Source organism: Microcaecilia unicolor, chromosome 5, assembly GCF_901765095.1.
Source record: "Microcaecilia unicolor chromosome 5, aMicUni1.1, whole genome shotgun sequence".
NCBI classification, from domain to species: Eukaryota; Metazoa; Chordata; class Amphibia; order Gymnophiona; family Siphonopidae; genus Microcaecilia; species Microcaecilia unicolor.
The window spans coordinates 188,044,520-188,067,004 of NC_044035.1; the positions used below are offsets into that span (position 1 = coordinate 188,044,520).

At 45.3% G+C, this 22,485-nt stretch overlaps 1 protein-coding gene across 1 annotated transcript in view; it reads right to left on the reverse strand.

The window, feature by feature from the left end:
- NUTF2 (nuclear transport factor 2) overlaps positions 1-22,485 on the reverse strand; it is a 335,108-nt gene that overhangs the window by 83,050 nt on the left and 229,573 nt on the right. Inside the window, exon 4 of the mRNA XM_030203663.1 lies at positions 10,708-10,806. Coding sequence (XP_030059523.1) covers positions 10,708-10,806 — 99 coding nt within the window. The remainder of the gene's footprint in view (positions 1-10,707; positions 10,807-22,485) is intronic.

Consider the following 22,485-nt stretch of genomic DNA (forward strand, 5'->3'; position numbering starts at 1 on the left):
AGAAGTTTACCTGTAAAAGGGAGCTTTGCTAAAGGTGAATTAGAAGCCACATTGACTGTTCAGTGTCAGGCCAAGAGCCAGAGCTGGCCGGCGGGGCAATTATGAGTAAGGCTGTTATGAGAGGTCATATTTTGGCATATACTGCCTCACTAAAGGATTAAAAAAAAAAAGGAAAGGGAGCTTTCTACAGCAACACACTAGGAGATATAAAAGAGATGAAGGACAAAATCAATATTTTGCAAATGAGAGCTGAAAGGTCTGTTCTCTCTTATAATAACATAGTAGATGACGGCAGAGAAAGACCTGTATGGTCCATCCAGTCTGCCCAACAAGATAAACTCATATGTGCTACTTTATGTATATACCTGACCTTGATTTGTATCTGCCATTTTCAGGGCACAGAACATAGAAGTCTGCCCAGCACTAGCCCCGCCTCCCCCCACTGGCTCTGCTACCCAATCTCCGCTAAGCTTTCTAGGATCCATTCCTTCTGAACAGGATTCCTTTATGTTTATCCCACGCATGTTTGAATTCCGTTACCGTTTTCATCTCCACCACCTCCCGCAGGAGGGCATTCCAAGTATCCACCACTCTCTCTGTGAAAAAATACTTCCTGACATTTTTCTTGAGTCTGCCCCCCTTCAATCTCATTTCATGTCCTCTAGTTCTACCGCCTTCCCATCTACGGAAAAGGTTCGTTTGCAGATTTATACCTTTCAAATATTTGAACATCTGTATCATATCACCCCTGTTTCTCCTTTCCTCCAGGGTATACATGTTCAGGCCAGCAAGTCTCTCCCTCATACGTCTTGTAACGCAAATGCCATACCATACTTGTAGCTTTTCTTTGCACCGCTTCAATTCTTTTTACATCCTTAGCAAGATACGGCCTCCAAAACTGAACACAATACTCCAGGTGGGGCCTCACCAACAACTTATACAGGGGCTTCAACACCTCCTTTCTTCTGCTAGTCACACCTCTCTCTATACAGCCTAGCAACCTTCTAGCTACAGCCACCGCCTTGTCACACTTTCATCACCTTCAGATCCTCAGATACTATCACCCCAAGATCCCTCTCCCCTTCTCTACATATCAGACTCTCACCACCTAGCACATACGTCTCTCGTGGATTTCTACTCCCTAAGTGCATCACTGCATTTCTTCATGTTGAATTTTAATTGCCAAACCGTAGACCATTCTTCTAGCTTCTGCAGATCTTTTTTCATGCTTTCCACTCCCTCCTAGGTGTCCACTAAGATACAAATCTTAGTATCATCCGCAAAAAGGTAAACTTTTCCTTCTAACCCTTCGGCAATGTCACTCACAAATATATTGAACAGAATCAGCACCAGCACCGATCCCTGAGGCATTCCACTACTCACCTTTCCCTCATCCGAGCGAATTCCATTAACCACCACCCTCTGGCGTCTGTCCGTCAACCAGTTCCTAATCCAGTTCACCACGTCAGGTCCTATTTTCAGCCTGTCAGGTTTATTCAAGAGCCTCCTGTGGGGAACTGTGTCAAAAGCTTTGGTGAAATCTAAGTCGATTACGTCTATAGCACGTCCATGATTCAATTCTCCGGTCACCCAGTCAAAGAATTCAATGAGATTCGTTTGGCACGATTTCCCTTTGGTAAAACCATGTTGTCTCAAATCTTGCAACTTATTAGCTTCCAGGAAATTCACTATCCTTTCCTTCAGCATCGCTTCCATTACTTTTCCAATAACCGAAGTGAGGCTTACCGGCCTGTAGTTTCCAGCTTCTTCCCTATCCCCACTTTTGTGAAGAGGGACCACCTCCGCCGTTCTCCAATCGCACGGAACCTCTCCCGTCTCCAAGGATTTATTAAACAAATCTTTAAGAGGACCTGCCAGAACCACTCTGAGCTCCCTCAATATCCTGAGGTGGATGCGGTCCGGTCCCATGGCTTTGTTCACCTTTAGATTTTCAAGTTGTTCATACACACTCTCTTCCGTGAACGGTGCTATATCCACTCCATTCTCATATGTACTTTTGTCAGTCAATCATGCTCCTTCTCCAGGATTTTATTCTGTGAAAACAGAACAAAAGTATCTATTTAGCAAATTTGCTTTTTCTTCATCACTATCTACATATCGGTTTGCAGCATCTTTCTGTTTCACAATTCCCTTTTTAGTCATTCTCCTTTCACTAATATACCTGAAGAAATTTTTGTCACCCCTCCTTACATTTCTAGCCATTTGTTCTTCCGCTTGCGCTTTCACCAGACGTATCTCTCTCTTGGCTTCTTTCAGTTTCATCTGGTATTCCTCTCCGTGTTCCTCTTCTTGAGTTTTTCTGTATTTCAGGAACTCTTTTGCTTTTATTTTCTCAGCCACTTGCTTGGAGAACCATATCGGTTTCCTTTTTCTCTTGCTTTTATTTACTCTCCTTACATAAAGGTTTGTGGCCCTATTTATAGCTTCTTTCAGCCTGGACCACTGTCCTTCCACTTCTCGTACGCCCTCCTAGCCCATCAGCTCCTTCCTCAGGTATTCCCCCATTTTACTAAAGACAGCATGCTTGAAATCCAGGACTTTGAGTTTTGAGTGGCCGCCCTCCACTTCAGCTATCATATCAAACCAAACTGTTTGATGGTCACTGCTGCCCAGGTGGGCACCCACTCGGACACTTGACACACTATCCCCATTTGTAAGCACCAGATCCAGCGTCGCTCCCTCCCTGTTGGTTTCCCTCACCATTTGTCTGAGCAGAGCACTTTGGAAAGCATCCACAATCTCTCTACTTCTTTCCGATTCCGCAGATGGAACCTTCCAATCTACATCCGGTAGATTGAAATCTCCCAGCAAGAGCATCTCTCTCTTCTTTCCCAACATTTGAATATCTGTGACTAGATCTTTATCTAGATCCTCCAATTGTGTCAGAGGTCTGTAGACAACACCCATGTGGACAGAGGTTCTATCATCTCTTTTTAAGGTGATCCATATCGCTTCTTCCTTTCCCCAGGTCCGTCATTTCAATTGCTGCGATATCATTTCTCACATACAGAGCTACTCCTCCACCTTTACGACCATCTCTATCCTCAGAAATAGAAAACTTTTCTTGCTGCATTAACAAGAACATAAGAACAGCCATACTGGGTCAGACTACGGTCCATCTAGCCCAGTATCCTGCATACAACAGTGGCCAATCCAGGTCCAAAGTACCTTGCAGAAATCCAATTAGTAGCAACATTCCATAATACCAATCCCAGGGCAAGCAGTGACTTCCCCATGTCTGTCTCAATAGCAGACTATGGACTTTTCCTCCACAAACTTGTCCCTTATTTAAATCCAGATGCGCTAACCGCTGTTACGTCTTCTGGCAGAGAGTTCCAGAGCTTAACTATTCATTCAGTGAAAAAATATTTCCTCCTATTTGTTTTAAAAGCATTTCCATATAATTTCATTGAGCGTCCCCCTGGTCTTTGTATTTTTAGAAAGAGTGAAAAAAAAAATGATTCACTTCTACTACACCACTCAGGATTTTATAGACCTCAATCATATCCCCCCTCAGCCTTCTCTTTTCCAAGCTGAAGAGCCTAACCTCTTTAGCTTTTCCTTATATGGGAGGAGTTCCATCTCCTTTATCATTTTGGTCACTCTTCTTTGAATCTTTTCTAATTCTGAAATATCCTTCTTGAGATGCGGCGGCCAGTACTAAATGCAATACTCAAGGTGAGTTTGCACCATGGAGCAATACAGAGGCATTATAGTATTTTTGGTCTTATTTACCATCCCTTTCCTAATAATTCTTAGCATCTTGTTTGCTTTTTGGCTGCCACCACACACTGGACAAAATATTTCAGCGTATTGTCTACAATGACACCTAGACAAGGCAAACTCAAACAAGGGGTTTTGTACACCTCCCACACTGACATCTCCAGACAATTTAATTTTTACAAGACTCTATACACTAAACATCTGGGAGATGCAGCAGCCCATTCTACTTTCTTTGAGGGACTGGAGTTACCATCCCTAACACTTCCCCAATCTGAGATTCTGAGTGCACCAAAATGTAGGGAAGAGATCTGAATGGCTATTAAGAGACTGAAGTTGACCAAAACCCCCGAGTCAGATGGGCTAGGTCCCAAATTCTATAAGATATTAAGTGATGTGATACCTCCCTCTTGAAATGTTTGTGCACTGGCCTCCTAGGGGATACTCAGCTTGACCCATCACATAGTGGTATTACCCAAGCCAGGGAGGGCTCCAGACTAATTGGGCTCTTACAAGCCTATTTTCATTGCTGAACCACAACAACAAGCTCCTGGCTAATATATTGGCTACCAAATTAAACAAGTACCTGCCAGCACTTATCCACACGGACCAGGTGGGTTTTGTTTCTGGCCATTGCGCATCATTTTTGCATTTTTGGACCTAATGCCACTGTTAAGTAGGACTGGAGGTAGTGGTGTGCTGGTAAATTTTTAACAGGCTCTCTCCCCGGTCCACCTCGGCGCCCCCCCCCCCCCCCCCCCCCCCCCCCACAATTGCAGAGCTGGCTATAGCCGGGGGGGGGGGGGGGGGGGACAATGCATTACTCTCTCTAGGAAAAAAAATGAAATGATCCCAGGTTCCAATCTAATTCATGTTTAATGTGGGATAAAATGCCATAAATAAGTAAATAAATATAAACTTTTAATGTTGAGCACCTGATTCTCAAAGTGAACATATTCCAAACACTATAATGAAAATAAAATGATTTTTTTTTCTACCTTTGTTGTCTGGTGACTGTTTTTCTGATCATGCTGGCCCAGTATCCGATTCTGCTGCTATCTGTCCTCTTAACTCCGTTTCCAGGGCTTCCTTTCCATTTATTTCTTTCCTCCTTTCTTCTTCATTTCTGCTCCTCAGCTTCTGCCTATTTTTTTCATCCATGTGCAGTTTTTCTCCTCTCTTCCTTTTCCTTCATCTCATCTCCTTCCTCACTCTTCTCTCCCCTCCTCTCCCCTGCCCTGCATGCACCCATGTCCAGTAGTGACCCTTCTCTCCCCTGCCCTGCATGCACCCATACCCAGCGACCCTCCTCTGCCCTGCATGCACCCAGATGTCCACAAGTGACCCTTCTTTCCCCTGCCCTGCATGCACCCATGTCCAGCAGTGACCCTCCTTTCCCCTGCCCTGCATGCACCCATGTCCAGCAGTGACCCTCCTCTCCCCTGCCCTGCATGCACCCATACCCAGCGACCCTCCTCTGCCCTGCCCTGCATGCACCCAGATGTCCAGCAGTGAACCTCCTCTCCCCTGCATGCACCCATGCCCAGCAGTGACCCTCCTTTCCCCTGCATGCACCCATGTCCAGCAGTGTGCCCTCCTCTCCCCTGCCCTGCATGCACCCATGTCCAGCAGTGACCCTCCTCTCCCCTGCCCTGCATGCACCCATTCCCAGCGACCCTCCTCTGCCCTGCATGCACCCAGATGTCCAGCAGTGACCCTCCTCTCCCCTGCATGCACCCATGTCCAGCAGTGACCCTCCTTTCCCCTGCCCTGCATGCACCCATGTCCAGCGACCCCCTCCATCCACCCATGCACAGCAGCGACTCCCTTTTTCCCCCTGCCACCCCCTCCCGAGTTGTTTCGCGAATTCTTCTCCTCCCTCCCGATCCAGTCCCTCACCGCCCGCTTGTTTTTTTGAATTCTTCGTGGCAGGCAATCTTGCCTGCCCGCTTCCAGCGCCGACTGTCCTCCCTTGCCAATTCGCACTTCAAAATGGCCGCCGAGACTTCAGCCGAAGTCTCGCGAGGCCGCCTCTGGACGTCTCGGCAGCCATTTTTAAAGCGTGAATCGGCAAGGGAGGCCAGTGAGCGCTGGAAGCAGGCAGGCAAGACTGCCTGCCCCGAAGAATTCAAAAAACAAGCGGGCGGTGAGGCGGATCCGGAGGGAGGGAGGAGAGCCAGAGCCGGCTCGCTATTTTCAACAACCGGCTCGCAAGCCGGAAGAAAATTTAACAACCGGCTCTTGCGAGCCGGCTCCAGCACACCACTGACTGGAGGCCTATGATAGTATCTCTATAGGCATAATCTCTCTGAAAGCTCAGGAAATGTAGAGCCTTGGCACGTATTGATTTTTATACACATCCAGTTTTTCAAAATTTTTAAGAATCCCATCTATATTTCTCAAGCTATACCAAGATTATTTTGCGATGTTAATGTACTTTTCAATATTGATTTTATAAGCCTGTAATATTCTTCACTGATCTTTTCTCTCAGTGATGTGTGTTGCATTATCTACCTTTCCTTTATTTCTAGATATTTATATTCAGCTTCCTGTTCATCAGAAGTCAGCTGTTTTCAGTTTTGCTCAAATTTTTCTTTAAGGACGTTTATGTACATTTATCCAAGTCAAGGCCTTCTGATATCATCTGAGCAGCTTTCAACTACATAAAACTATTCTGCTAATTGATTACAAAAAGTACTAAGCTTCAAGTCTTCTATAAACAGAAAGTGTACTACCATCTTTAGGGTTAAAGGCTAAATTTGTAGCCCAAGGTGTTTATAAGGTGCTCTATCGATTAAGTGCCATACAAAACAACAGTAGCGATAGAGAGTGTCCCTGAAATACCCCTTGCTTGATCTTGATATAGGAATCAAACGTTTATCACATTTCAGATGGAGCATAGTCTGCCAAATTTCGATAGTAAACTTGATGTACATATTCAATCCAGGTTATATTTTGTATATTTCAAGGCACTTATTATCCAGGAATGTGGGATGCTATCAAAGGCCTTCAATTGCCAATCCATGGTTTGAGATTTCTGCTTTTCTTAGCACTAGCCATGCAATTTTATTTAGCATTAATTGGTCTTTGAGTCCATATTTTCCCCTTTTATTGCACTTCTACTTTAGTGACATTATGTTATTACAATTAATATGATCACATATTCTATCAGCATCCAACACAGTGGAAAGTTTATAGATAGATGGTAGACAGTTATGGGTCTGCTGTTACTCATTACTCAGATCTTCCTTTAAAATGTTCTTCCTGTCATTAGTCATTGATGTGTTATGGTTGGCTGCCTGATACATCTATATATATAAAAGGCACCTCCAACGTTCCAATGAAGCCTCAAGCCGGATGAGGCGCCCAAGATATCCGGTTTGGCCTGCACTGCAGTCTGTAGCTCCGCCCTCACGTCAAAACGCGATGACGTCGAGGGCGGGGTGGCGAAGGCACAACGTGCGACTCACACAGATTCAGTTACAGCAGCGTTGCGGCGAGAGCGCTGCGAACTTTCATCGCTAAATCGCAAACAAGTGAGTCACTGAGTGAGGGAGGGACGAAGGAAGGGAGAGGGGGGGTTGCAACTCAGAAGGAACGGACGGAGGGGGGTCTGGAACTCGGGAGGGAGGATGGGGGGGATTACCCTGCTAGCGCCCGTTTCATTTTTTCCCGAAACGGGCATTTCTTACTAGTTTTTACATAATCTGTCAGGTCTTTGAGTGATAACTGTTTTACCCAAAAACTGGTGACTAACTAGGCTAGGGCTACTGTAGCTTGGGGCTCATTTTGCCTGCTTTCCAACTCTTCTGTTATTACTTTAACGTTTGATTCTTCCAGATTCTCCTATGTGCAGAGTAGTCAGTTTGCTTATCAGTTGTACTCTACAGGGTCCTAACCTTTAAGAGGGAATAGGTTTCCAATCTGAGTAAATCCTAGCTTCAAAGAAATTGAGGGAAGTAACTTAGAAGGATTTTTAAAAATCATTAGCACCATTTCTAGTTCAGAGAACCCAAATGAGATTACAAAAGCCCAACAATTAGTGAAAAACCTTAGTTTCCTTACCCCACATGAGAGGTATTCCAGCACAGAGATTGGAACACTGGCTACTTCCCTTGAATTCACAGTTTAAAACCCAATTCTGATTTTGACTGGGTGGTGGGGTTTCAAGCTCTTTTGATCTTTTTAATGTTAAGTCTTGGTTGAGATGCAGTTCCGATAAGAGTTCTTTTAAGAAAAGGGCTGCTGCTGCTGCTGCAAGAAACCAATCTGGTGCCTTTGAAATGCTGGATCAACTCATAAGGGGTAATGGATTGAGCCTGAAGCATTTTAAGGTCAGAATTAGACCTAAAAAGCCAGTATTCTTTTCTAAACGGATTCTCCTGGCTTCATGGCACATTGCAAGCCTTTCTTGCATATTTTCATGAAGGCCTGAAGCCATGAGGGTCTGAATGTTAACTGCCATTGTAAAGACTCTTGATGCAGTCTCACTTATCTGATTAGAGGTTTTCACCCTCTTTGCCCTTTCTTGCAAGGATGTGACATTTGTTTTGCCCCAAGGGAGACGGTCAATTTTACATTAACTTCCAAAATAGGATGCAAATATTCAATCGTGGAAGAAATTATATTGTACTTTGGCAAACCTTGATAAGTTTGGCCTATCACAAGGTTCAAGGTTTTATAGTCATGACTTGAGGAATCCAAGACATAGGGTCTTATTACTCGTAGCCCTTTTGGAAAAGCAGATTTGGTCACACAGTGGTGCGGGCACAGATGTTTAATAAATCCTGTACCTCCCTGAATTAGATATTCAATACTTGCCATCTTTCTTACCAGCACTAAAATTGTATACAATTCTCTACAACATGTTACATATACCCTGGGAGAGAAAATGGACAGAACTGCAACCACGTAAAGGTTCTCTGGATTTTTCTTGTGCCTGAATCAAGCACAATGGTTTGAACAAGGATTTGATCATCTCTCCATGGCTTACTTGCTATGTAATTTACTCCTGTACTCCACCCTCACATTCACCTCTGTCCCCAATACTGCTGTTTCATGTTTCTCCTCTGTCCCCCTATCCAGTTACATATAGCCTTAATCCATTCTGCTACTCACCCCTCTTCCTCTTCTCCCACACAGTGTTGCTTATTTCAATCTGCTCTTCCTTCAACTATACACCATATTCCCCCTTACAGGTTAGCCTCCAACTGCCTATTCCTTCAGCCATTTAGTGGGGCAAGTGCACCTTTGTCCCAGACCTACTCCAGTTAAAAATCCAATCGATAGGGTTTCAAAACTCTTTATTTAAACAGACTCCTTTAAATTTTTGGTCTGCTATATACTGAGGTAAAAGGCTCCAAGCTTGTAGTCACCTAGAAGAACACAGCACCAATCTCTAGTTAGTTCTTTCTAGGAATACGGTTGCAGGAGAAAGTAGCGACCCAGGGAAAATGAGTCTCACGAATGGTGGAGAAGCTGGCCTAGACCAACACCAAGCCAAGTCACTACTGATACCAGAAAAGTATCAATGAGAAACAAGCTGATGTGTTGCTTGATGCACTTGAGCTCAGGAGAAATCAGTGTTATCAGTGAAATTCTCCTTTCCAAATCTTGTTTGAACCGTTTGGATAAGGACAAAAGTATGTATTTGATGACCCCAAGGGAAAACAGACACTAGAAAGGTCCTAGGCAAAAAAGTGCAGCTTCAACATGGAAGGCCAGCTAATCTCTAGATGTGTCTTGCGTAGTACCTCCAACATGAGGGAGCTCCCAGAGCCCTGCATCAACGACTTACATCCTTTACTCAAGATCTGATGCTTGCTTGCTCCAGCAAATCAAGGTTTGCTCTTGGGCCTTCCTTCAGGAAGAGGTGTTGGTTGCCAGGTTTTGCCAAAGAGGCTTTCACCACCACAGGTAACTTCTAGCAAGGCAGGCATAGGGCCTATCATTCTAGGGCTGAACCACATTGAGTGACATCCTGGAACAGACCACAGAGCCATCAGTGTTGGTCTTTCCCAAGACAAATGGGAAGCACTGATAGCTTCCTGAATTTGAAATTACTAGCCTACATATAGCATGATAAAGAAATGTCACAAAAAGGAATTTCAGAAAGTGACACCATGAGAGGTGTGTGGTATGTCAGCAGAATGTAAAAAAAATACAATTTTTTAAATATATGAAAATCAGTATAAGGACTAAATTTCTGACTGAGGCCAGAAGGAAAGAATGAACATTGAAGGAAAGAAACATCAGATTGTACTGATAGAAAAAATGAAAGACAAACTGTGGAGCTGCAGCAGTGTAGCATCTCCCTAGAATATGGAGAAAAGACGGTCTTTTTCCAGAACGCTTGAATTTCATTCCACTTAGTACCACACTTAATCCATGACCCACTTGTATGACGTGTGAACCTGCTGGTATTCAGAGAAATTTTCTGTACTTGACTAGTAGGTAAAGCTGAATATATTTACCCTTCTACTATTTCCTTGACACAGAATCCACACACTTAACAAATGAGAACTGAACAATAAATTATAACTATTCTGGAAAAGAATCTTAAAGTTAAGAACATAAAAATAGCCACACTGGGTTAGACCAATTGTCCATCTAGCCCAGTATTTTGCTTACAACAGTAGCCAATCCAAGTCACAAGTACATGGCAGAAACCCAATTAGTAGCAACATTCCATGCTACCAATCCCAGGGCAAGCACTGGCTTCCTTCATGCCCATCTCAATAACTGACTCAGGTTAGACCACCCTGTAAATAAGGTATGGTATAGGGATGGATATGATAACACATTGTTTTGTATGTTGATTTTGTGTAACATGTGATTAACCTATGCTGCAGCAAAATTGTTGAGCAGATTGGATGGACCATACAGGTCTTTAGCTGCCATCATTTACTGTAATTTCAGCACTAGAGGGGTGGAGGAAGGATGACAATATACAATCTCAGAAATTACCTTAAGTTGTCCCACTACCATACTGAGTATACAACTGTCAGGTGTGGGCTGATGGTCTTGTGCTGTGATGCTGTGCTGGATTTTTTGAAAAGGAAGATTCTACAAGAAAATAAAAAAAATGGAACTAAATAGCAATTTTGTCATAACCCTTCCACCCAAAACAATCTACTTGTGTGTACACAATCACCTTACAAAATAAGATTTCACCGTTACTTCATATTCCATTTGAGCAATATTATCTATGCCACATTTAAAAGCCATACTCAAAAACACACCACTGTGGACAAGAAAAGTCTTGATATCAAAAGTGCCAAATATAAATCCAGCATTTGTGTTTAATTATAAACTGCAATTCTTTTGACTTTCTACAACCTTTATAAAGTCTTCTTATAACAGCACTCATATTTAAAACTGTGGAAAAAGATAAAAGATCTGTAAACTGAAGAGGTTTATAAAGGAATTGAACCGCTACAATTGACCAATCCTGTTGATTGAATTCACACAGGTTTGTTGATGAACTAGTCAAAGAAATTCTGCAATTCTCAATTTGCACACCCTCTAACATACCTCACTGTTCTCTGTAATATAAAACATTCCAAGATCTGATAATTGTGTAGGATAATTAAAATTACTACTGATAGAATGGAACCGGGATATTGGTTACCCACTTTCCCAGTGGCACACACAAGCAGCTGCTGTGCTAAATTACCACAAACTGTATACATCACAAGACCATTAAGTAAAAGAGAAAAGAGACAGAGAAAGGGAATAAGACTTGGTCTAAATTCACTTTAGCAAAGCATGGGTGCACAAAATCTGTAGCATATTTCATCATTTGCATTTGCAGATGAATCATGTAAAATTGTTTGATAAGATAATATCCTTCCACACTATTAAATGATTAATTCCTATTACACAAATCAAGCAGGGGTCCCTGAATCTCCTGACTTCTTGGAGACACAAAAGGGCCCTAACTTGAAGAGGCTGGGGCCCACCTGGCATCAGCCCATGTGAAAGACCACCTCCACCCTGCAAAAGGCCCACTGGCCTTCTTTCCGGCACAACTCAGGGAGTCTGAGAGCAAGCCTCCCTCGGGTCCCTGACTAGCTTCTCCAAGTCCTTCCTAGAAAGCAAATGACCCTCAAAAGGGAGTTGACTCAGGTTTTCCCTGAATGCAATATCAGTCACCCAGTGGTAAAACCAGAGCCATCTCCTAGCCACCGCCACTGATGACACTTGCAGCAGAGGACATCTGCCAGGAATGTTTATTTATCGCATTTGTATCCCACATTTTCCCACCTATGTGTAAGGCTCAATGTGGCTTACATAGTACCAGAGATGCATTTGCAGACTCCGGTGTGAACAAATACAAAGTGATGTTGTGGTAAGATAAAGTTTATGTGGCACTGCCACATTAGGGCATCGTATAACGGAAGAGTTGTGTTATTTCCATTACGTACATTAGTTTTGTTGTGTTGCAGATATCAGGCATTTATGTTGGATCGGCAGGATATGCCTTCTTAAACAGGTTAGCTTTTAGTGTTTTCCGGAAGTTTAGGTGATCGTAAGTAGCTTTTAAGGCTTTTGGTAATGCGTTCCACAGTTGTGTGCTAGTGTTGCGTCCGACTCCAGCCTAGCCACCACCTGTGATTCCAGTAGCCACTATAATCAACGCAACATCGTCCTCACCACGTAGCCTCCACATAAAATGGCCTGAATGCCCACAGGACTAGAGAAGACCTGCTTGAACTGCTGCTCCACTTTGTTTTCATGCCTCTCCTTGAGGGCCTCTTCCAAGGGGATGGCTGTCATATTGGTCAAAGCCGTGATGACAGCATCCAATCTGGGGAACCACCAATACTCCACCACCTCCAAAGGGAGAGAGTATAGCCCATATAGCACCTTGGACTCACAGAAAACTCCATTCTGGAGCCTCCCACTCCTCCAATATATGTCAGCATGATTTGAGGAGTGGAAAGTGCTTTGTAGGACCCCCGTAAGACCCTCCAGAATAGGGTCTCCTTCAGTATGCTCAGAGGAGGCCCAGAACCTCCAAAACTGATTCAATGAGGAAAGAAAGCTCCTCCTACCAAAACAGGTGATCATCAGGAAGCGCTCTTGCTCCCTCTAGAGGAAGGCACTAGGTACCCAACCTAGTGTCTTCCAATGACAAGAGTCCAAGAGGTCTCCTGCACCCTCCCAGCTGCCGCTGGAGATCGAGGAACTACCCACTGGCATCGGGTCACTCCTGCACTTGGACTCCAGGAAAGCCTGCCATTTCCATATGGGCCCCAATGCCAGAGGTCACCCAGGCTAAGAGGGGCTAGTCAGCTGCCAGTACCAATGGGGTCCTGCTGCAGCAAAGCCCCTGGAGCGGGTGAAGGACCACTGGCCCCCATCCTCTCAAAGAGGGCTGAGACTGCTTCTGCTGCACAAAAAATGTAGCAGGAACTAACATGGCTGCCCTTCCTGCCCAGAGGCATCAAGACTGCAGGAAAGCCACCCACAACATCCCCTCAACTCTCAGGGACATTTATGACTTTGGAAATGGCCCACCACACTGTGGAGAAAAGGAGCTGCAGCTGTGTAGCACTGGCACGCATGAGCCCGCACCTTGACTAGCCTAAACCCTAGCCTGAGGCTCACTGGTCTCCTGCAATCACCCCCTCCTCAGCTCTCAGATGTGGTACGATTTCCTTTTTTTAAACCAGCTTTAATCCCCTAACGGAGGAATAAGACTAAAACAGGCAGCCTAGCCAGATTATTATTTTTTGTTAGATGGTTGCCTGGAGCAGCAGGGTGCCTGGGGTGGGGTGGAGACAAGACAATCTCAAAGGATACAAGCAGCAGAAGGGGGGGATGGAGACCCCTGAAGGCAAGGGTCCTCCTCCCCTGGACACTGAGCCAAAAGCCACACCAAGTTATTACCCAGAGGTGTTGATTTGGAGCTATGGAGCCAAACTTCACGCTCTACTATGGCAGGTCCTTGGACCAAAGTCCTGGGAGCAAGGTCTTTAGACTCTAGTAAGCTATACAGCCTTAGTCTGCACGGCTAGAAGCTAGGCCTGGGACCAGTTACATCAGCCCACACAACCTACCATCTGCTGGAAGAAGAGAAAATACTGGAGTTTTCTGGAGAGCACCAGCTCTGATACCGGTGAGGTCACTGGAAGAAATCATCTCTACTTCCATCTAATGGTAGGAAGAGGACTCAACCCACTTGTGCACAGTGGTGCAACTGGATGCTAAGGAAACAAGACACTGACAATATGATGGGCAAAAAGCCATAGGAAATTCTTTCAAACAACCTATAGTGATGTGAATGCTTTTGCCCCACCCCCTTCTGATTTTCCCTATTATCGTGTGTCATGCTGAATGTTTTCCGATATTACAAAATATAATATACTGCTGTTGGTATGTTCTTACTGTGGAATACTGTTATTTGATTTATGCCAAACATAAATGGGACTGTGTTGTCCAAAGAGTTAACACTTTTGTCTGATCTGTTCATAAAATATTAACCCAAAAGGTTTGAGGGATCATCCAGGTGAGTTTTTTTTTTTTTTAAGTGTGAGGCAAGCATTCATGTTACTCTTGGATAGCAACAGTTTCCACCTTACTACTCTCCCATGATGTTTTGTGACTTTCCCGATGAGTTGCCACTGTGCTTAAGAGTAATTCTGGCCAGCTGGCCACTTTTGGAAAGATTACCACTGTTCAAATCTTCTCCATTTGGACATAATGGTTCTCACTGTGGTTCAGTGGAGTCCCAGAGCTTTATAAATGGCTTTGTAACCCTATCCATACTGGTATTTCAACAATTTGTTTTCCTCGTCTCTTCTGGAGAAATCTGATTGTAGAAAATCTATGGTGACTACTACTCTCTCATGGTAAGGGTTCAATATATAGTGATGTTTAGATTCAACAGGACTGGCTGTAATCAAGCCTGGATGTGTTCAATCAGCTGATTCTATCAATTAAATTAGGTTAAATGGCTGATTGAGTAACTAAAGGGGCAGTTACATTTTCAAAGGGGTGATACACATAATTAATTACTTCATTAAGAACAAAGTTACGTAAAAATTGTGTTATGGGTTTACTCAGGTTCCCTTTGTATAATATTACACTTGTTTAAAGATCATAAACCATTCAGCATGACACATACGCACTGAAGTGAAGTTACTCGCCTGTAGAAGGTGTTCTCTGAGGACAGCAAGACATTCTCACAGATGGATGACATCATCCGATGAAGCTCCAGTGTGGATGCTATCTAGCATTCAAGAAATTTCTCAAAGCCTTTAGCATCACTGCACATGTGCTTTCCTACCTAACATGAGCACACGGGACCAGCAGTATGGTAAAAAAGCTGAAGGAATTTAACTCCTCATGGAGGTGGAAGGGCTATGTAATGTATGTCCTGCTGTTCTAGGAGAACACCTGTTACAGGTAATTTCCCTTTCTGAGGACAAGCAGCACATTATCGTCTCACAGATAGGAATCCCTAGTTACCAGGCTCACCATAACCATCAGAGGACAACAGGGAATTGCAACAGGCGAGGCCAACTGTGAATCAATTAACCTAGATCTTATAATGCTGTTGTGAGGGTGCAGCCTGGGACAAAAATGGAGCTAGTTGATTTTGATGAATAAATTTATACTTAACATTTTTACAAATCACTAAATTGTACAAACCCAAATTCTTTATCTTCTCTGGGTGGACCAATACATGCAGATATTCAAAAAGCTACATCCTCACTGAAGTCTAGGAAAGCTCCAGGAAATGGATTCACTGCAAACTTTTATAAACATTTTTCTAATATAGCACCTTGGCTCCTCCATTTGTATAACCCAGTTATTGGTTTTACTACCCAAACAAGAAAGGAACCCAATGCTTGCAGGTAATTACATACCAATATCACTACTTAACTACAACTGCTAAATATGAGCAAAAATTTTAGAGGACTGTCTAGTTTCAGTAATTGGATCTTAAGGCTCCTGACCAAAGTGAATTTGAAAAAGATCACCTGCTTACGGACAATACTAGCGCCTTTAGTCATGTGCTTCACACCACAAAAAATCTTCATACTCCTGCCAGTGTTACTTCGACACCGAAAAGGCCTTTCATTATGTAGAATGGCCTTTTTTATTTCAAGTATTAAAATGGTCTAATTTTGGTGACAATTTTATAAATGTGATCTCTATTATATTCCTCTCCTACTGCCAGATCATATATTAATTCCACTAACAAATCTCTTCGTTAGTGGAGGAGTAGCCTAGTGGTTAGTGCAGTGGACTTTGATCCTGGGGAACTGGGTTCGATTCCCACTGCAGCTCCTTGTGAATCTGGGCAAGTACCTTAACACTCCATTGCCCCAGGTACAAATAAGCACCTGTATACAATATGTAAACCACTTTGAGTATAGTTGCAAAGGTGTGAGCAAAATCCAAATAAATAAATAAATCAAGTCCCATTTCCCCCTTTCGTTTATTTGGAGGTACTTGACAAGGTTGCCCATTATGTCCCCTATTATTCATTTTAGCTTTAGAATCATTATTTATAAGTTTAAGGGAAGTCCAAGAAATTCAAGGAATATCTGTAGGCTAACAGTAACAAACTGTCCACCTATGGGGACGATGTGCTTTTAAACATCTTGAACCCTGAACCTTCAGTACCTTGTCTTTTTTAAGTATTAGAAAATGTTGGTTCTCTCAAGTTTTACTGTTAATTGGTCGAAAACAGAGTTAAAGCCTTTAAATGTGTTATGTCACAGTTCAAATTTCCTCTATGCTTATTAGATGGTGTTTTAACTAAATTAAATATTTAGGAATATATTTTCCCCAACAATGGAACAACTTCTTAAATTTAACATAGCTAAACTAACCCAACAGACTAAGGACTAGTTCTAATTGGTCCCTTTTACATTTGATCTGGTGTGAGAGATTGGAATAAGAATGGTTCTTGCCCCTTGTAAATCTACACTGTACGTATTTTAACATGGTTCTTGCCCCTTGTACAATCTACACTGTACGTATTTTAACATGGTTCTTGCCCCTTGTACAATCTATACTGTACATATTTTAACATTCCAGTTTTCTAAAGCATTTTTTCATAAGTAACAAAATTTCTATGGAAAGGGAAACCTGCTGGAACATCACTGCAGAAATTAAAACTCCCCAAATCTTTAGGAAGCCTTAAATTTCCAGATTCAAGCCTTCTTAACAAAGACGGCTGCTATGTGGTTAGATGAATGCAGGAGCAAAAGGCACTATATGCAGCACTACATGCCACTATATAACAAAGTTATATAGAATTAATACCTGTTCTCAAGTGCTCCAATTTTGTTGATCAGTACTGCTTGCTGTTACAACTTAGTGGGACTGCTCTGTCTCTTGTCCTCTTCTCCTGCTTTTTGGACAATACTTGTACGACAGCCCTGTTTCACCTGGATTTAAGCAGTTTCTTCGTAAAGCTATTATGTTTAGGGTAAAAGTGATTCTTCTAGTTTGGTTGGAAGAGCAGGGTCCCACTTTATAATGCTGGCACTCTTTACTGCTTCATCAAATAAGAATGGAACATCAAGGAATTCATACACTGGATGATGGCCCAAGGCAACAATTTCAAGAAATATGGGAACTTTTTGGGCTGTCTTTACCGTAGTTACCTGTTAAATTTTTAATTCACTTGACCAGGAAATGTTACCTGCTGCAACTTGAGGGGGACCCTATGGATGTGCGGGTCTGGAAGGGGGGTAAGCTTGGGGTATATAACTGATATGTCTAGAATATATAAAGTCTAAAGAGATTTGTGTTGTACTCTAGTTTTATTTATTGGAAACACAACAAAAAAAGATTTCAACGTATAGAATACATGGCACCTTCTAGCATTACCAACCTGATATTAGAATATAGACTTTGGATAACATCATCTTTCACTGCCAAGGTCCGTTGCTTCATAGGCCTTAGATTGCCTATAGAAGGATCCAGCTTAATGTGGCCAAGGCTACAGAACTGACAGCAGTTTCCATCTAAAAAAAAGCACTTAATTTACTTGAATTATGACCTCATGGTTAAAATGCCCCTTCAATGTGGTGCCAGTGGGACAATACTGTGGCACCTCAAACCACAACATGCATTGACAACAAGGCCAGGGGATCATATCACGACCCAGCTGCAGCCTGTGCTTTCAACATAAAAAGGGCTGAAAACTAAGACAAAGGGTTGTTTAGCGCCCTGCTCTGCCATTTGTGTGACCTGTACAAGGAACACTCTGACACCTCCTGGACACCTGGCTTTATCAACATTCAGGCTGTATAGCTGCCACATAATTGCTGTATACTGCTATGGGGTTAGCTGGCCTCACTAGATGCCTAGCTTAAGGATTTATGTGTATTTACTCTGAGCAGTCTCTATGATAAGACCATATGTGTAATTCTTGAATTTTTCACTGTTCTTGATGCTATGGTAAAGCGAATGATACATACCTGTAGCAGGTGTTCTCCGAGGACAGCAGGCTGATTGTTCTCACGACTGGGTTGACGTCAACGGCAGCCCCCACCAACCGGAACAAAACTTTGCGGGCGGTCCCACACGCAGGGCACGCCCACCGCGCATGCGCGGCCGTCTTCCCGCCTGTGCGCGACCGTTCCCGCTCAGTTGAATGACAAGCAAATGATCAAAACGCAACTCCAAAGGGGAGGAGGGAGGGTAGGTGAGAACAATCAGCCTGCTGTCCTCGGAGAACACCTGCTACAGGTATGTATCATTCGCTTTCTCCGAGGTCAAGCAGGCTGCTTGTTCTCACGACTGGGGTATCCCTAGCTCTCAGGCTCACTCAAAACAAGAACCCAGGTCAATTGAACCTCGCAACGGCGAGGGCATAACAGAAATTGACCTACGAAGAACAACTAACTGAGAGTGCAGCCTGACCAGAATAAATTCGGGTCCTGGAGGGTGGAGTTGGATTTAAACCCCAAACAGATTCTGCAGCACTGACTGCCCGAACCGACTGTCGCGTCGGGTATCCTGCTGGAGGCAGTAATGTGATGTGAATGTGTGGACAGATGACCACGTCACAGCCTTGCAAATCTCTTCAATAGTGGCTGACTTCAAGTGGGCCACCGACGCTGCCATGGCTCTGACACTATGAGCCGTGACATGACCCTCAAGAGTCAGCCCAGCCTGGGCGTAAGTGAAGGAAATGCAATCTGCTAGCCAATTGGAGTTGGTGCGTTTCCCGACAGCGACCCCTTTCCTATTGGGGTCGAAAGAAACAAACAATTGGGCGGACTGTCTGTGGGGCTGTGTCCGCTCCAAATAGAAGGCCAACGCTCGCTTGCAGTCCAATGTGTGCAACTGACGTTTAGCAGGGCGGGTATGCGGTCTGGGAAAGAATGTTGGCAAGACAATTGACTGGTTAAGATGGAACTCCGACACCACCTTTGGCAGGAACTTAGGGTGAGTGCGGAGCACTACTCTGTTATGATGAAATTTAGTATACGGAGCATGAGCTACCAGGGCTTGAAGCTCACTGACCCTACGAGCTGAAGTAACTGCCACCAAGAAAATGACCTTCCAGGTCAAGTACTTCAGATGGCATGAATTCAGTGGCTCAAAAGGAGGTTTCATCAGCTGGGTGAGGACGACGTTGAGATCCCATGACACTGCTGGAGGCTTGACAGGGGGCCTTGACAAAAGCAAGCCTCTCATGAATCGAACGACTAAAGATTCTCCAGAGATGGCTTTACCCTCTACACGATAATGGTAAGCACTAATCGCACTAAGGTGATTCCTTACTGAGTTGGTCTTGAGACCAGACTCTGATAAGTGCAGAAGGTATTCAAGCAGGTTCTGTGCAGGGCAAGAACGAGGTTCTAGGGCCTTGCTCTCACAACAGACGACAAACCTCCTCCACTTGAAAAAGTAACTCTTTTTAGTGGAATCCTTTCTAGAGGCAAGCAAGACACGGGAGACACCCTCAGAAAGACCCAACGAAGCGAAGTCTACGCCCTCAACATCCAGGCCGTGAGAGTCAGAGACTGAAGGTTGGGGTGCAGAAGCGCTCCGTCGTTCTGTGAGATGAGAGTCGGAAAACACTCCAATCTCCACGGTTCCTCGGAGGACAACTCCAGAAGAAGAGGGAACCAGATCTGGCGGGGCCAAAACGGCGCTATCAGAATCATGGTGCCGTGGTCTTGCTTGAGCTTCAGTAAGGTCTTCCCCACCAAAGGTATGGGAAGATAAGCATACAGGAGGCCGGTCCCCCAATGGAGGAGAAAGGCATCCGACGCTAGCCTGCCGTGTGCCTGTAGTCTGGAACAGAACAGAGGCAGCTTGTGGTTGGTCTGAGAGGCGAAAAGGTCGACCGAGGGGGTGCCCCACTCTCGGAAGATCTTGCGTACCACTCTGGAATAGAGCGACCACTCGTGCGGTTGCATGACTCTGCTCAGTCTGTCGGCCAGACTGTTGTTTACACCTGCCAGGTATGTGGCTTGGAGAAGCATGTCGAACTGGCAAGCCCAACGCCACATCCCGACGGCTTCCTGACACAAGGGGCGAGATCCGGTGCCCCCCTGCTTGTTGATGTAATACATTGCAACCTGATTGTCTGTCCGAATTTGGATAATTTGACAGGACAGCCGATCTCTGAAAGCCTTCAGTGCGTTCCAAACCGCTTGGAGCTCCAGGAGGTTGATCTGCAGATCCTTTTCCTGGAGGGACCACAGTCCTTGGGTGTGAAGCCCATCGACATGAGCTCCCCACCCCAGGAGAGACGCATCCGTCGTCAGCACTTTCGTGGGCTGAGGAATTTGGAATGGGCGTCCCCAGGTCAAATTGATCCGAATGGTCCATCCAGTGCAGTGAAGTGCGGCAACTGGTGGAGAGGCGGATGGCATCTTCTAGATTCTCGGTGGCTTTGGCACCACTGGGAAGCTAGGGTCCATTGAGCAGATCTCATGTGAAGACGAGCCATGGGAGTCACATGAACTGTGGAGGCCATATGACCTAGGAGTCTCAACATCTGCCGAGCTGTGATCTGCTGCGATGCTCTGGTCTGGGAAGCCAGGGACAGGAGGTTGTTGGCCCTCGCTTCGGGAAGGAAAGCCCGAGCCGTCTGAGTATTCAGCAGAGCTCCTATGAATTCCAGAGATTGGGCTGGCTGGAGATGGGACTTTGGGTAATTTATCACAAACCCCAGCAGCTCCAGGAGGTGAATAGTGCACTGCATGGACCGGAGAGCTCCTGCCTCCGAGGTGTTCTTGACCAGCCAATCGTCGAGATATGGGAACACGTGCACTCCCAGCTTGCGTAGATACACCGCAACCACCACGAGGCACTTGGTGAACACCCGTGGGGTAGAGGCGAGCCCAAAGGGCAGCACACAATACTGAAAGTGCCGTGCGCCCAGACGGAATCTGAGATACTGTCTGTGAGCTGGCAGTATCGGGATGTGAGTGTATGCGTTCTTTAAATCCAGGGAACATAGCCAATCGTTTTTCTGAATCATTGGCAGAAGGGTGCCCAAGGAAAGCATCCTGAACTTTTCTTTGACCAGGAATTTGTTCAGGCCTCTCAGGTCTAGGATGGGGCGCATCCCCCCTGTTTTCTTTTCCACAAGGAAGTACCTGGAATAGAATCCCTGCCCTTCCTGCCCGGGTGGCACGGGCTCGACCGCATTGGCGCTGAGAAGGGCGGAGAGTTCCTCTGCAAGTACTCGCTTGTGCTGGGAGCTGAAGGACTGAGCTCCCGGAGGACAATTTGGTGGAGGGGAGGCCAAATTCAGGGCGTATCCGCACCGCACTATTTGGAGAACCCACTGGTCGGAGGTTATAACAGGCCACCTTTGGTGAAAAAGTTTTAACCTCCCTCCGACTGGCAGATCGTCCGGTACGGACACTTTGATGGCGGCTATGTTCCCATGGATCCAGTCAAAAGCCCGTCCCCGGCTTTTGCTGTGGAGGCGCAGGGGGCTGCTTAGGCGCACGCTGTTGACGGGAACGAGCGCGCTGGGACTGTCCCTGTGCCTGATGAGGCCTTCGGGCTGGCTGGGTGTACCTACGCTTGTTGTAGGCGTAGGGCGCAGCCTGCCTGGCCTGGGAAAAACGTCCACCTGCTGAGGTGGATGCTGAAGGCGCCCGGTGGGAGAGCTTGTCAAGGGCGGTTTCCCGCTGATGTAGTTGGTCCACCAACTGCTCGACCTTCTCACCAAAAATATTATCCCCCCGGCAAGGGACGTCGGCCAGTCTCTGCTGGGTGCGGTTGTCCAAGTCAGAGGCACGCAGCCATGAGAGCCTGCACATCACTATACCTTGGGCCACAGCACGAGATGCCATGTCACAGGTGTCATATATACCCCTGGACAGGAACTTTCTGCACGCCTTCAGCTGCCTGACCACCTCCTGAAAAGGCCTGGACTGCTCCGGGGGGAGCTTATCGACCAGGTCCGCCAGTTGCTTCACATTATTCCGCATGTGGATGCTCGTGTAGAGCTGGTAAGACTGGATGCGGGTCACGAGCATGGAAGATTGGTAGGCCTTCCTCCCAAATGAGTCCAGAGTGCGAGATTCCCGCCCCGGGGGCGCCGAGGCGGTATCCCTCGAACTCCGTGCCCTCTTGAGAGCAGAGTCCACGACCGCCGAGTCATGAGGCAATTGGGGCCGCATTAACTCTGGGTCCGAGTGGATCCTGTATTGGGACTCCGCTTTCTTGGGGATGGTGGGGTTAGATAACGGTCTCAACCAGTTTCCGAAGCAGTGTCTCCTTGAGGACATTGTGCAACGG